Source organism: Psittacula echo (assembly GCF_963264785.1).
Source record: "Psittacula echo genome assembly, chromosome: 1".
NCBI classification, from domain to species: domain Eukaryota; kingdom Metazoa; phylum Chordata; class Aves; order Psittaciformes; family Psittacidae; genus Psittacula; species Psittacula echo.
This window is the reverse complement of record NC_137735.1, coordinates 39898394-39914480: the sequence shown is the minus strand read 5'-3', so window position 1 is coordinate 39914480 and position 16087 is coordinate 39898394. Positions and strand designations below refer to the sequence as shown.

At 35.7% G+C, this 16087-nt stretch overlaps 1 protein-coding gene across 3 annotated transcripts; it reads left to right on the top strand.

Annotated features, from left to right (window-relative positions):
- Positions 1-63: 63 nt before the first annotated feature.
- On the top strand, positions 64-15463 carry CEP44 (centrosomal protein 44). 3 transcript variants are annotated; one of them, XM_080618397.1, is made up of 11 exons: positions 64-196; positions 3416-3556; positions 4177-4324; positions 5307-5453; positions 6293-6400; positions 7866-7997; positions 8371-8580; positions 12012-12081; positions 14075-14202; positions 14480-14517; positions 15302-15463. In XM_080618397.1, the coding sequence occupies exons 2-11, from the start codon at positions 3468-3470 to the stop codon at positions 15357-15359; spliced, it is 1128 nt and encodes a 375-aa protein (XP_080474523.1). In that variant the 5' UTR covers positions 64-196; positions 3416-3467; the 3' UTR covers positions 15360-15463. The 3 variants fall into 3 exon arrangements, with proteins under 3 accessions (XP_080474523.1, XP_080474524.1, XP_080474525.1); XM_080618398.1 differs by lacking the exon at positions 64-196 and adding an exon at positions 504-519; XM_080618399.1 differs by lacking the exon at positions 64-196 and having other exon boundaries at positions 3113-3556; positions 7869-7997.
- The last annotated feature ends 624 nt before the right edge of the window (positions 15464-16087 follow it).

Here is a 16087-nt window from a genome sequence, read left to right as displayed (position 1 = left end):
TGGAAGTGACGTCACCGCGGCGGGAAGCGCAGGAAGCGGAAGCCGCTGTTGGGTGTTACGGCGGTAGATTTGGTCTGTGCCCGCCACTGTTTGGCCGCTGCTGCGGTCTTGAGGAGAGGCAGCGGGGCAGCCGCTTTTCGGAGCAGATGGCCCGGCGGGAGGCGGGGTCCAGCAGCAGGGGCGGCAGTGGGTGCGGGTGAGCGTCGGGAATGCTTTCGGGGCAGGGGCTGGCTCCGAGCCCAGAGCACTCTCTCTCCTCAGGGACTGTGAGCTGCGGGGTAGAGCGGGGGAGGCCTGGCCTCCGCGGGTTTAGGGTGGAGCAGTGGCGGCCGGGGAGCCCGCCGCGTCCCGCTCCTACGAGTTCGGCTCGGCGCGCTGGCGCGGCTCCGGGCCCGGGCCCGGCCTTGCCCGCGGCGGGGACACGGTTTTGGTTTTTTTTCTGCCGGTGTTTTGATGGCGCCCAGGGCAACCGGCCTGCGACGTGCAGTTCCTTGTGCGGTTCACTCGTTTGCAAACATGGTGTGTGTCTGGAGTGTGTCTGCAGCAGCTGGCATGTTTGAAGTCCACTGTTTGATGATTTTGGTGTTACCCTCCCCATGTAACAGAAGAGTCACAAAATCGTAGTAAACTAGGTTGGAAGGGACCTTAAGGATCATCTGAATAATAAAAAGTCAGAAGTCTTTTTCGTTAGGCATTTCAGTGTTTACAACTCTAAAATATTTGGTAGCTTGCATGGTTTTTTTTGGTGTGGGTTGGGTGGGTTTTTTTGTGTGTTGGTTGGGTTTTTTTTTGACATCCATTGCCTCTTTGAATAAGCAATTTTGAGAGTTGTTCTCTATATGTGGTTTTATGTTAAAACTTTGTTATACCTGATTTTACTCTGGGTAGCCAATGTTTTGTAACTGTTCTGTCATGAATTCTTACAGGCAAAACTTATATGCCACTTTTTACAATGTACACCTTCCCAAAGTATTATTTTTCTACCAACTTAACTGTTCTTTATATGATCTCCGAACCTATGTAGTTTGTAGTAATGGCAGTTGCCAGTTTTTACATCTAGAGACGTGGTGTAGAAAGGATTGTTGATACTTTTGGGAAACAGCCTGTATGGTTAGGTGAATTCCTGTGAGAGTGTCTTCTGTGAGTATTTGCGTTGCAGATTAGTGCTTCAGTTTTAGAACAGACTCTTTGAGATTTGTCTTGAGATCTGGTTAGGTTGGCAGAACCGTAGGGTGGATCACTTTGTAAGGTGAGGTGGGAAAACCCGCTGCCTCAGTTTCCAAATGCTTGAGGTTGAATTGTCCCTAGCCTTTAACAAAGAGTATTGTGTAGTTATATTTGTCATGAACCTAATGATTAAAGAGCAAGAACCTGATAATTAATAGGAAGAAAGTACTTTTAAAAGGGCAGAACACATGTGAAGATGTTCCTTCATCTTCTTGATGAGTGTTGATTTAAGCATCATAGAGACGCAAGAAGAGGGGCAGGAGAGGGAAAGGCAATCCCCCCAAAACAAACCTATACCATTATGAGTGCAAGCTTTAACTGTTTGGTGGTGTTGTGGGTTTTGTTGGCATTTATTTTCTTTCTTTGATTGGTTTGGTTTGCTTCCTGCCTCTCCCCTCCGGAGTAGATGTGTGTGGTCAAAAAGTCCCTTTCAGGAAGACTGATTGCTTTAATGAATATGACCAAATAACAAGGCTGCAGACTGGAGTACCTGTCAGAGTTACTATAATTTCTTCGGAGTGTTTGGTCTGAATCTCAGGTGTCAGCAAGAAAAATTATATAAAATGCTGTATCAAGGATATCTCTTCCATGCTTTCTGGTAATGCCTCTTTACTGCTTGGATTGGTTGGCTTAAAGTATATGTTTTGTGTCAAGAAAAGAAATTCAGTGTCGACAGTGGCAGGCAATTATCTCTCAGGTTCTAAGCAGAAAATTGAGCATTAAATTTCTATTCTAAGGCTTTATAGCTGAAACCATTACTGAGGCTTTTGGGGGAAGTAAGGTAGTGGATTAAGCTAGTCACAAGCAGATCTCAAGGTTGTGAGGAAGGAGAGCTGTTTTTGTGAAGAGTCAATCTCTACTTCTGTGCTTTCACTAATGTTTTCTCTCCCTCCCCTACCCTTGTTTTTTCTCTAAACCATTGAAAAAACAGAGTTTGGCAGTTTGCTAATAGGCTTTCTCAAGTCCTATCAGCCTGTCCAGATTACTATAATGCAAGCTCTTTGTTTTTAATTGTGACTTAAGAGCTGGGCAGTCACCCAGTCTGTGCTTTTAAAGCCTTGTGTTGGAGAAGAGCTAATTAATATTGGCTGCTTATAAACAAATGATTGCAAGATAGATTAAATAGTACTAATAGCCTGTCTCTAAATATAACTGTATTTTGAAGCAATGGAGTGAGGATAGGGTTCTTTAAGATAGTTATTAGTACTGATATTTGAAGGTACTGCTGCAGGTGTTTAATTTACTGTCTGCCAGCCGGGTGGAGTTGCCAGTATTCCCCAGTCTCCTCTTCCATTTGAGAATTTACTAATCAGTTTTGTTTGGTATAACGTGTTAAAAGTAGGAGCTTCCTGTACTTATGTATCCCTTTGATAGATGTAAAATCTGGTTTGGATGGTGGTGATTTCATGCTTTGCTAATTCTCTTGTCGCTTTGCCCCCTTTTTTCTCCCTCCCCCCACTTTCTTGAAGTCTTCAGTTTCTTTGCAGGGTAGTTCTGCAGGGAGAAAGGCACCTTTCTGTATTTTGCACCAAGACCTTAGATGAGTTTGTTTCTTCTGCAAAGTAAATTAAAAGTGAGTTCTCAACTGGTGTTACAATGTAGAAGTTAAACAGGGACCTTTTAGTTATCATACCAATAAACTTGTACCTATTTTGAAATATTTAGGCAGTCTGTTACCCTCTTCCCCATGAACACTTTTAGGTGTATTTAATGGATCATCTAGATACAAAAGTGTTGTCTGTGGTGAGTTGTTAGCCTGTCTTCCCATGTTTACACATCCAAGCATTGCTCTCTTGGCCAGTGAGCTTGGGGCCAGGTGAACAAAAGAATAAGCAGCATTCAAAACTGAAAAATGCAAAAGCTTTTCACTGCTTGTGGACTTTCTGCTCCATTAAAACAGAGAAGAAACTTGTTTTCACTCAGTTTTAGTGGATTTAACTGGCACTAAATCCTTTAAATGCTTTCAGATATATTTAAAGATCTTTGATAGTTGATCGGGTTGAGGATTAGTAATTGATCCTATTTAGAATTAATGATGATGACTGATATTAGTTGGTATTGAGCTGTAGCTCTGTGCTGTACTGTAGCACTTTGGAAATAGTCATGTCTAGAAAAGAGGAGCAAAACCCTTTGAATTTCAGTGATAACTCGTTTGCATTTTATAATTTATTTTATTTTTTTTTTTAAGGAGGATAATTGCATTTCTTTCATAATCTGAGAGAAGAATAGTATTTGGAATAATGGCAACAGGAGACCTAAAAGGAAGCATAAGAAAAATAGAGCAAGGACTTCGCTTGATAAATTATCCAAGAGATGTGGATTATAGAGTGTAAGCAGTAGTGTAAATAAATTTATGCTAATATATGATGACAGGAAGATGTGTAAACAAGATATGTATAAATATTGGCATTGTACCCAGTGATGAATAAGCCAAGCGTATGTCTGTGGGAAGTTGGGGTTTGCTACATGTGAACTGGAAGATAAAAGGATGTAGTTTTGCTGTTCTGAGAATCCTCATAATAATAATGAAGTGTATCTTCAATGTACACTGAAGTATATTGCTATCTTGCCCATTTTTTCTTCTCTGTTTTTCTCTTTTCTTTGATTAATCTCTCACCTTTATAATTTCTCTGTAGTTGCTAGCAAATTTCGTTTTGCAGATATTGAAGAAAAAAGCGTTGAATGTCAAGATGACAGTGCTGGTGAGCTTTAGACTGGACAATGTTAAAATTATGAGAGTCACAAAAATGTTTCGAGGTTTTGCAGATAACAGTAAAGACTGCTGAATGAGAGATGCCTGGGTAAAAAAAAAAAAAGAAAGAAATTAAGGAGATACTTGGACATAACATGCTGTCTCTATTAAAACACCTTTTAAACTGAATGTTTGAATTCATATAATGAAAGGCTTTGTTGTCTTCTGCTGTGTAAAGTACTTTTGTTTCTCAATAGGCTAGTAAAAGGTGATCCAGCTGCATTTTTACCTATCATCAGCTATTCTTTTACATCTTTTTCAACTTACATAGCAGAGCTTTTGGTAAAGTGTGATGTGGAACTCACTGCAAAGAGTGACTTGCGTTTTATTGAAGCTGTTTACAAGGTATCTGCCTTTATATTCTTCACAGAAGAAACATAGGTTTGAGTATGGCATTGTAAAAATTAAACAACTAGTATAAATTTTACTAGAAAATAAAAGGCTTTTTTTGCAATGAATGTAAATAGCAATTCTGTTAGGATTTAAGATGTGTAGTAAGTCACTGTGTGGTAAGTCTTTATATAAATTTTTATGAAAATGAAGATGGATGTTGTTAGCCAAATCTCAGTGTTGAGACAATGGCAGAAACAGTAAGAGTGTATGTTAGTTGTGAATAATGCTGAAATGTTTAATACACAATAAGTTTTATAGAAGTGACCTTAGAAGAAATCATAAACAGCAAAAAATCACTTCAAACTTCAATGATCATAATGAAAACAATGTTAAGAAATACAGGTATTTTAAAACACCATGCTGTATTAATATATAAAGTCCAATATTTTACAGCTTAAAAATTGGGATAAAATTTGTAACTGAATGAAAATAATTTTTTAACTCTTCTTAAAAATGTCCATAAGCACATTTTTATAAAAGGTGGCTTGGTGTGTTAACGAATATTAGCTTATTCAGACTAGTTTGCGCCCCGCGGAGAACAGAGACTCCTTTATAAAGAGGCTGTGTGGGAGCCTTACTTAGCCCTCTGATGTATTTGCTGAGATTAATGCAACTTCTTATCGTGCATTCACTTTGAGAAGTTTTTGTTTGACTCTTTAAATATTAATGTCTAAAATAATTTATTTTGTGAATCTTAAGAATGTGACTTAATCTTTACAAGAGTGTTGTGAACGAAATGTTTTGGAGGAGGTATGTTTAAAGTCTAGTTAGAAGAAATGGCTGAGAATATATAAATAACGAAATGTTAAAAGGTTTAACTGCTGAAGTGCAGAATGAAAGAAAAGATTGTAGAAAATAAGAACCTGAGCATGCCATTTCTGCAACAGGTTGCATGGTGATTTTGAAAGTGAAGCAGACTCTTATTTTGTTGCAGCTTCTTCGAGATCAATTTCAATATAAACCAATTTTAACAAAACAGCAGTTTCTTCAGTTTGGCTTTGCGGAAAGAAAAATGCAGATTGCTTGTGACATTATCAACTGTGTGGTAATAAAACATAAGGAATTAAGTAACTCGAATAAGGTACTGATTAAATGGTAACTTTATTATAAGTTTCTTTTGACATGCTTGATGCTGCAGGTAGAATCTGAACACCTGCTTCTTTTAGATGTAGCATTGCTGATGGTCAAAATAGGGGGAAAAATTAGTATGAAGTTCTGTTGTCAGATGCTTGAGTCCTATCAAGTATATGAAAGACACAAAGCTGGTAATGCATTGTAGTATAAACAAACAAACAAAAAAAGATAAATCCAGTATTTTGTAATAGAAGTGATTTATTTTATTCTTCTTGACGTAGTGAATTAGACTTTGCTAGTTGATTTAAAAACAAAGCAACCATCAGATATGCTAAAGTTCTGGTAACATTTAGATTAAACATGACACTTGTATACCACTGAAACACAAATACATCTCAAATCTGATTATTTTCATCATATTTGTTTTGCATTGTTAAGTCATTTTTATCGGTGTAAGCTGTGTATCAGTCTTCTTTAAGGAAAGAAATTTTCTGTTTTCATATTTTACAGGATTTTGTTTCATTTGAGTTTGTAACAGTCTTCAGGACTGTTACTTATACTTGCCGTATACTTAATTTGTCACTTTTGGGGCATAACTACCTTTTTTGTATTTGCTTGTTTTTCAGCTCTGGGGCAAATTGTTTTCTGTTTACGACCAGCTTTGATGCAACCTCGTATAGGCATTGAATGTATGAATACGGCATTCACTTCCAGATCCATTTTCTCTGTAAATTTGAGTGTTGTCATGGGTTGTGTCCATGTGTCTGTATCACCTCCCTGCACTCCAGAAAATATTTCTATGTTTCTGTGTTACAAGCATAATATTTTCTCCTCTTCACTTTGAAGGTTAAATCTCAAACAAGGAAAAAACCCAGATTGTTTAAATCTGAAATAAGGTCAAATTGTGATAATGTCATTACTGATACTAGTGACCGTGCTCTGAACTCCAAACAGGTATGAAAATAATTTTTATGTTGTATATCTAAAGGTTAATCTTATTTGTAGCAAGTCGGGCTCTTTCTGGAAGATGTGCTTTCATTTAGGTTATAATGCTTAATCAGACCAGTTGGTTTTGTTTTTGTTTTTTTTTTTTGTTTTGTTGGTTGTGTTTGGTGTTCTTTGTTTGGGTTGTGTTTGGTGTTCTTTGTTTGTTTGTTTTTTCCTTTTCTTGAAGAAGTGTGGTTGACTGAAATTATAGCTGAAATATAGAAATATGAAATATGCTTCTCTCTTGTTCTGACTAGTTGATCTTAAAGCCTTGGTGGTAATGATGTAGCCCTATTGTTTGCTGTTTAAATTAAATGGAGGGACAGGAATGAAAACGCAATTTGAAAAAAAAATGCTGTTTGGAGATTAAAGTGTGTTTTGTCTAACATTGCAGTGTTTTCAATACAGCTTTCAAAACACTTTTTGCTCTTTTGTCTGAATCTTTTAAGCAAAGGTTTCTTAATGTAATCTTCCTCTTGGCTTTGGTTTTACAAGAGTAATGCTTGATCTTATATGTTGTGGTACTCTTGGCCTGTGGAGGAGACCACTTTCCTAGTGTTTAATGCTGAAAGGGTGCAAAGTAAAATTATACAAAACTTTTCGGAATCTGCCCATTTAACTGTGGATGATTTCTATTTAGGAAGAAAATACTGCTTTCAGGCATGAGGAAAACTTAACAAAGGAAATATTTGGAATAATTTATTTTCTGGTTGTTGAATGGTCGTACTGAATGGGGGTATATGTGAGTGTATTAAGAGTTCCCTAGAAGAGGAGAGTTTCAGTTTCACTAAAACATCCAGGAATCTAAGTCTTAATATGTTGTACAAAACTAGTAATTGTGCGTTCTTAATCATTAGGTAATCTGTTTTATTTTGTGACAGGTAGCAATCACAGGACTTGATACACCTGGAAAGAAAGCAGAATTTGTCTCTTATTTTTCTTTCTCTAAGGGAAGTGTTCAAAGCAAATGAAATGTGATTAGTGGGGTTATTTTGCTGACAGTTGTCAGGAAAAGAGTTCTAATCTTAAACTACTTAAACTTTTCTGGTTTTGAATGTTTGAGTGGCAATGTTGATGTTTGACCAGTCTATACGTATGTTAATATATAAGGTAAGTTTCGTACCTCTCAGTCCACACTTGGAAATCTAACAACTCTTACAATAGGAGAGGACATTAATGCTTTAACTACAGTTTATGGAAGAAAACCAAGGTACACAGTACATACGGTAAAGTGTATGCATATTTGGTTTACTGTTTTTCATGTCTATATGATTTTTTAAAATTAAAATCTCTCTGCTGTTGCTGTCTGTTTAGCAACCAATTGGGATAAGATTTTCAGATTCAAATAAATATGAAAATGATAGGTCTTTTAGGGTTGTTCAGTTGCTTGTCTGATGAATTGAAATTTTTTTTTTTTTTTCATGTTCAAAAGAAGCCTTTAGTAGAACGGCACTCAGGAAATGAAATTAGTGGTGACCTTCATCCATTACCGCTTCCAGCACAAGGAGGTAATGAAGAAGGATTATGCCTAGATCATGATGTTGTCGAAGTTAATTGTGAACAAGTAAGAATTTCTATTTTAAGATGCTGTCAGCATGTATTCTTTTCTTACAGGACTTTTCTAAAGGGATAAAGTTTTTAACAGGGTAGCTGGATCCTCCTCAAGTGTAACTAATAGATATATAATAAATATATTGAAAAAGTTGAAAAAAGTCAATTAAATTTTACTGTCCTTTCAAGAGCCAGTTCTGTCAACAGTTTCTTTTAAAAGCCGAGTTCCATGAACAGGAGCATTATGGCAGTTGCGAAAGAAATAATTTTCTAATATAGCAGAATCTGATTACTGAACTTAAGAATGTTTCATTTGATTTCATTAATCAATTGCTGAATTATGTCTGTTTTGAAATCAGAGGACATGTTCTTGTCCATATTTTCAGATCATAGAAGATAATTCTCAGATTGAGGCCCTGAAGAGTCAGCTTGCTGATTGCCAGGAAAAGCTTCATAAGCTGGATTGGATGGAAGATAAACTGCATGTTTTAGAAGAGAAACTGGAAGGAAAGGTGATCATAGACGAGAAGGACTGGAATAACTTGTTGAGTCGAGTTTTGCTTCTTGAAAGAGAACTGTTGTTGCAGTCCAAAAAGGTATGTTAACTTCTGTTTTATTTCTATAACGAAAATGGCCCAGATGCAATGTTGTTGGCCTGTTTCTGTTCTTTCTGCCTCCTATATATGCTTTTTTTGCTATTTTTAAAAGCATGGTCTGAATGGAACTGCTCTTTATGGAGTTGGTGGTATTTTTTTTCTTAATTGTTTTGCTGTTTTCTTATGCTTTGTGAAGCAAAGCTCTCCATTGGAAATTGTTTTCTTGCAGGAGAAGCAGGTATAGTGAAGCTTATTTTCAATCGTAATGATCATGTGTGTTTTATCTCCTCATGAACTTACAGAAGGTAGCTTTTGAAAAGACTTATGCTGTCGTTGAAAGCTTAATATTTCTGTAGAGGTTTTCATCATGCTAGTGATACATTTAAGGTTTTCCTTGTTCTGGTATGTGTATTTCTCAATTTCTTATACTGTACTGCAAATGTTGTTGCTGTTGAATGTAATTTTCTTTTTTTTCTTTTTTAATTCTCCAAACTAATCAGATACAGATACTCCCTTTGGAAGATTGTCTTCATTCTATATAACTAATGTTGACAAAAATAGATGGCATGCTTAATGGAAAATACAATTTTAATGGAAAAGTTGTTATTTTAGTCCTGTTCTTAGTTTGTGGCTCTTTAAAATTTTTAGCCCAAACCTGATAGTCTTTCTCCTTTTTCTTTTATTTTTTTTTTTTTTTTACCCTCCTCTTTCCCCCTTTCCTATTTCTCATCATGATATTCGTTGCATTTTTAAATGTGTGAAAGTGCTACAGTTGTGATGTGGCTACATTGGGCATATTTGTAAAAGCAAATCATGTATTTTGTTGCATTAAGGCTCTGTTGTTTTTCATGCTGTTGAAAGGTCCCTGTAGAATTGTAGAATCAACTAGTTTGGAAAACACCTATAAGATCTAGAGCCTGGACTTGATGATCTTAAAGAATTTTTTGCAGCCTAATTGATTCTATCTGTGAGTCTATCACCAAGTCCTAACTTTACCTCAGGACTGCCAAGTCCACCACTAAACCGTGTCACTGAAGGCCTCGTCTACACAGATTTTGAACACTTCCAGGGACAGAGTTTCTGCCACTTCCCTGGGAAGCCCATTCAAATATCTGGCCCTTCACCCTTTCGTAATATCCAATCTAAACTTACCCTGGTGCAGTTTAAGGCAGATGTTGTCCTATCACTTGTTACTTGGGAGACCAGTGACCTTCTCACTTCATCCTTCTTTCAGGTAGTTGTAGAGAGCGATAAAGTAGTTGTATGTGAATTATATAATTTTACGTATGTGCACATGTAGGTATTCTGAAATGCAGTGAACCATAGCATCAATTTTGTGATCATATGCTTAATTTCAAAGTGTATTTGCTTAAGTATCTCATGTATATCCTTCAGGTGCTGTCAGGTACTTTCCAGAAGCTGAAAACCCTTGTGGAAAATACTTGATCAGTATTGCATTTGTCTCTGTAATTGTAAAAATTGTTGAATTTACTTGTAACCAGAAGCTCTGTGTGTGTTGCCGGCCCTGCAGATTTCAGAGTGTCGCTAATACATGTATACAAGACACATTTTTTCTGTGTGACTTGCAAGTGTTCTAGTTATGTAAAGTCTCAAAATGAAGAAGTGTTCAGACTGGTCACTAGGTTATTTCTAAAGGCTGTACTCATATGATAAGGATTGACATTCTCAGTCACTTATGTTTTAAACAGAGTTTGTTAGTAGCAGCTAAAGTGATTTACAATTTGGAATCAATTTTGTATGGATATTGTAATTATCAATGGTTATAAGTCCAAATAACACCACCAGTGATAATACTTTTGTCTGCCAGCAGTCTCAAAAGGCCTTCAGCTGAATAGCCATAGTTTTGCTCTTGGGTAGAAGTGTATTCTCCAAGAGATACTTGTTGCTGTTATGAGGTAGGAGCACGGGAAAGTCTGTTTCAGACTAGGCTTGTTATTTTCTGTAAATTTGGTTTATTATTACTTCAGTAACAGTTTATTTCAGTTGTTCAGAGGTTTGAAATAGCATTTGGAAAATATTTAGAAAATACTTAACTTTAATACCACTTTAAAAATTCCAATAAGATAATTATATTTCTGTACTGCATGTTACTGAAGGAAGTCACTGCTGAAAGAATTTTGAATGTGATTTGTGTGGCATTGTTGCTTGTCCTTTTTTCAAAGCAAAATAAGCTGGCTTTTATATGTTTAAAAAAAAAAAAAAAGTCTTCAAAACCTAACTTTTTTGCAATAGGCATTTGAAAACTGCCAAGAAATAATCCTTTGGCCCGGCGAATTGCTGCTTCTTTGTTTTGTGAAATTCCATCCAAGTTGTGCTTCACATATAGAGAAACAATTCAGAATTACTCCTTTCTTCTTACTCTTGCATTTTTATTTTTTTTTTTCTTTTCAGGGAATTTTTGGCATCTAGCCAGCATAGCAAGAACACTAAGATCTGTCTTGCATTGCTGCCAAAGTAGCTGCAGCTGTGCATTTAGCTCTGAGAAGGTCTGAAAGCTACCAAATTGATTTCAATGGAAAGAATTGAGCAGAAGTAGTCAGTGCAGGTCTCTCAAATGTATCCATTATTACAGTCTTTTTCTGGCTTCTTATACAATACCTACTATTTCTCCATCATTCACTTATTTGGGTGTAATATTCCCCTGTTAACTGATGTAGTTACTGCAGGATATAAAGTGATATACTTTACCAAAGGCTGAGATTTCAAATCATAATGATAACACACTGGTGAAAAAAAAATCCAGATGTTGTGTGAGTGTTGGGTTTTTTTATTTTGAAATCAGAAAATTGCACTGCAAAACGTTTATTGTTAGTACGATTTTGCTTCCTTCAACAACCTTTTCTAAGCTAGATTGAGTTAAATTTGGAACCTTTCTTAAAAGAGCCCTCTCTCATTTAGGAGCCTGGGAAACTAGCCTAAAATATACTTTTGAGTTCTAAACACGTGGCATGAATTTCAGTTCATGTATAGGCTAATTTTTCTAGGACTGAGGAGCTGCATTTCTGAACATCAACTGAAAGTAGAAGGTAAGCTTATTTTGTTAAGGTAAAAGCAGACAATGTCAAGATGTAATTGTTAGCACAGACCAAGAACGGTCTGATTGTTCATTCTGCTGATACCTGGGCTATCTCACTATATTTGGACTTGGTTTTGAACTGTTTATAAACAGCAATAATCTACTTTTCAAATGCAATGTATGTATGGAAATGTTGGGTTTTTTTCAGTCCTGTAAAGACATCTGTCCAGTCCCAGTATATCTGGATGGTGTAGCAAATGCATACATTAGTACTTAAATTACTTAATTTTAGTACTTAAGTGCGAAATTACAAAGTACTTAAATATACTTTTATTTAGTCAAAAGATGATTTAAATAAAGTGTATGGCTAAAATATAGTAAATCTGTATTTCAGAGAGAGTTACCTACAGAGTTAAACAGTTTAAGTCAAGAAGGTTCTTTTAGTAGGATTCCAGTTTCCCCTGGTGAGTATTAGTGATTATATTTTTAATTAACATCATATGCTAAACACTTCTTGCTGACCTTAACTAAAAAAGTGTTTTTTAAGTAGACAGTTGCAGTTCAGTGACCTCTGAATTTAAATGGATGCTGCGAACTACAAGTTAACCTGTCAGTTGTTTCGTGTTTGTAATTTATTCTTTAGCAGCTGTGCTTACTGAAATAGTTTTTAAAGCATTATTGAAAACATATAGTAATTAATAGTTACAAATAACTACTAAAAATCATAAAGATGTGAATTTAATTAAGGTGCTGTAGTTAAAGCTGTGAAAAACAATGTTATCTGCACTTCAAAGGAGTTATAATTTTTTAAAGTAAACTATTCATAAACACAAATGATACTTGCTTCCACAGCTTTGTTGTCATCATAAATGTGACACTATTTTGATTATGTTTTTTGCTTTTATAATTGCTTGGGACAAATCAGGGCTGTTTTATTCACAGTCTGTGGTATTTTCCAACTCACTGCTGAATATTTGCTATAGTTTCATCCGTTTTGAAAGAGTTGGCTATCCAACTAGTATTTTTGTTGAACTCTTATTTTGAAGATCAAGACAAAGTCTTTTCATCCTTTCTAACTTTTTGCTAATGTACAAGTAGTAAATGAAACAGCCTGAAGTGAGAAAGAAATTACTTGTGGTCTGTGGAATGTTTTTAATTCTTCTGTCTCCCTCAATCTGCATCATTCTCTTTATTTATTTGTCCTGTTTCCTTTATGGCAGTTGTTATTCCTACAAACAGTAGTAAGGAGGATATTGTTTCCCTTTCTCACTTGTTAGGTGTTTTTTGTCCAGTGGTGGGCTGTTGCACTGAAACTGAAAGGGAATCTCAGTAATTCAGTTTTCATGGAAATTAGGAAGGCAGTTTCTTGGTTATGGCAAAATTTGTTTTAATTTTCAAGTCTCAGAAATGGGACCTTCTTTTCACAGACCTTGGAAAGTTGCAACATCTTTATTTCCTTTCATAACTTTAGTGGTATGTTACTGACAATTGAGGTCTTTGTAATCAGCAAGCAGGCTGATAGTGTTTAGAAAAGAATTTTCATGTTTTCAGACTTCTGGAATTCTCTGAATTCCTGTTATTCCTGCTTTTCTAAAATACGATTCAGGAAATTTTAGGCATACGAGTTACATGGCCAGTCTTAAGTCTTCTGATACATACAGTACTTGAAATGCTTTCATGTTCTTTTTGGTTTTAGTGTTCCTCAGGAATAACAGTTGTACAGAAGAAACAGTTTTTAATTTTAATAAATTAGAAGTAACATAATATTATTTTAAATACAGGATAATATAGCTAGAAAAGTTCTAAAGGTATGATCCATAGATGGTGGCTCTACTAGAAGAAGAGCAAGGGATCACTTTTTTTCCAAATGCTAAGTTCTGTTCTCCAGCAATAGTATTCTAAAATTGCAAAGAGTGTCAGAGCCTTCCCAAGGTAAAAAGAGAAGTCTCTTTCTGCTAAATGGGTGCTAAGCTTATGCCAGCAGGAAGAGAGCTAGGGAAACACGCAGACCTTCGTCCACCTTTTAAGCAAGAAGGTGATATTATCTTTTTATTTCTGCTGCTTATAAGACAGGTTACTTAGCACAAATTAATGACATGTTTGAACAGGCAGTTTACAATAAAAAGAACATAAACTATTTTAAGTTACTATTAAATGTTTGACCTGGTAATTACACTTTAAGTGTTGATTTTATTGTAATCAGGATAAAGGTAGCATTCCCAGTAATCTCCTTGGAATTTGCCTTATGTGTGTTACACATTCTGGACAGCATTTATCTTATTTTAAGCAAATGAGAAAACCTATTTTAGACTCTCACCACTAGCTTTTCTTTTTCTGTCTCTAAACAATGCATTCTCTTCTGTTATTACATACTGTAAATCAAGCTTGTTTGATAGCTGACCTTGCAATAAGAGAGCAAAAGTCAAAGGTGACCCAAACCCAACTGTTTCTGCATAGATACAGAGAGGAAGGATGAGATGCCAGAGTGTCTTCATCAGCTGTCTGGATACAGTTCACTATTATCCACAGACCCATCTCCCAAAGCTGTGACCATTAATTCTCATGATCTGACAGACATTTCAAAGGTAAGTAAAACTGTCAAATGCTTAGTTGATTTCTGTTCTGAGATCAAGAGAACAAGTAAGCTTTAGTTTTAGTTGTATATACTACTAGTGAAAAACAGAGAAACTGCAAAGCTGTATCTAGGTCTGTCTCATAAAAATCTTTTTGGTATGTTTTCTGATGTTTCTTTAGCAAGCAGGGCTTAAAGTCACATCTTCCGTATGAATTTTTAGGTTGAAAGTCTAGCTGAAGAATGTTAGCTTTGAAGAGTTCACTAACTTGGTTGCTTTTAAATTGCAGGAGACAACAAGACAAAGAATGGAAAGGATAAGTAAAATGTAAGTAATAGGAAAGGGCAGCAGTAATTCATTTCCCATGAGGGAGTTGTACTGGACTGAGGCATATAGCGAAGGTACATGTGTTCCAAACCTCAAAGGTCTCTACATCAGGTGTGGCATTTCCTTATGACTCCACTGGATAATAAATCCACTTACAGTTCTGTATTTGTGGGATGAGTCACTGTTTTGGTTTTTAAAAAGCAGTAGAAAACATTCTTAATAGTATTAACTAGAGATTGAAGAGATTAAAGGATGCTTAGAATCTGGTTGACAAGGAATTGAAATATTATTTATCTTCTGGTAGGAAATCCCAGGTACTTGCAACTTTCCTTCCATTACCTTAACTCTGTTTTTGTTATTTAGAGTAAAGTAAAACCAGTTTCATCTTAAGCATTTTGATGACTCTAAGGTGTATTTGATACTAGTCCTGAGATATGTAATGAATTTCTTTTTGTAAGAAATATTTTTATTATACTTGCAGAGAAATGCATTGCTGTGTAATGTTTCTTTAGCAAGAGATTTTCTATTCTATAAGGGCCTGGCCTCAAAAACGCTGTAGCCTTTTTTGTGATTTAATTTTATTGTGTAGATTACTTTATGTATAGTTAAGGTTTATAGATATTTAAAATACAAACCAATTGCAGAGGAAAAGTGGGGATGAGTGGAAACAAGGTTTCATTATGCTTGTTAATATTTTGGGTACATTAGAAAGTTAAAGGCAAGTCAGTTATTTCTTACCATATTTTAATAAGTGTGTGTGTGTGTAAACAAAATTTATTTTCAGAATTGAAGAAACCTCAGAATTGTTGAAAACATCAAGCAACACTTCTGGGAAGACCTGAAAGCACAGGTCTTCAGACCTGGTCTCTGTGGACTCACAGATATCAGACCTAATATGTATGTTTTGTACAGCATTGAATTTTTAATATATCAAATTTGTAATGATCACCAGTGCTTTTAATCCTTTGAATAAATATTTGTCTAATGCATCTGTGTATTGATTTCCCTTCCTCCAGCCTCAATTTTTGTTTTTTTAAAAACTGTTCAAATATCTACCCCTCCCTCTCTTGTAAAATGCAGTCATTACAGCAGTGCATTTTTGTGTTGACATTTGTTAGCAGTGTGCTAAGTAATATGTTTTTTAAAGTGCAGGCTTGAGGACTGTGGTTTACATCCTGTTGGAAACATTCCAGCCTGGGGCTTGCGTATTACACCCAAGAGGCATTCTTGCATACCATCTATGCTGCTGAATAAGTCTTAATGAAAACTTAAATACACAATTTCAAATATGTACTTTTTTTGCTGTTTTTTTTTTTTTTTTTTAATATAAATTTTCATGTTGATCTGGAGAGTACCAGCACATTATGGCTTCCATTAACACTGACAAAGTGAGGGTCAGTTTGATCCTAAACACTAAAATATGCAAGTAAGTCCACAGACTTTGACTGCAGAGAGATGTGTTGAGTGTTTTAGTGCTCTTGCCCAACACATTTTAAGATCAGCAGCACAGATGGAGACCATCCAGTATACAAAGATTCAAAAGCATTTTTATTATTTGGAGCTGTTTTAG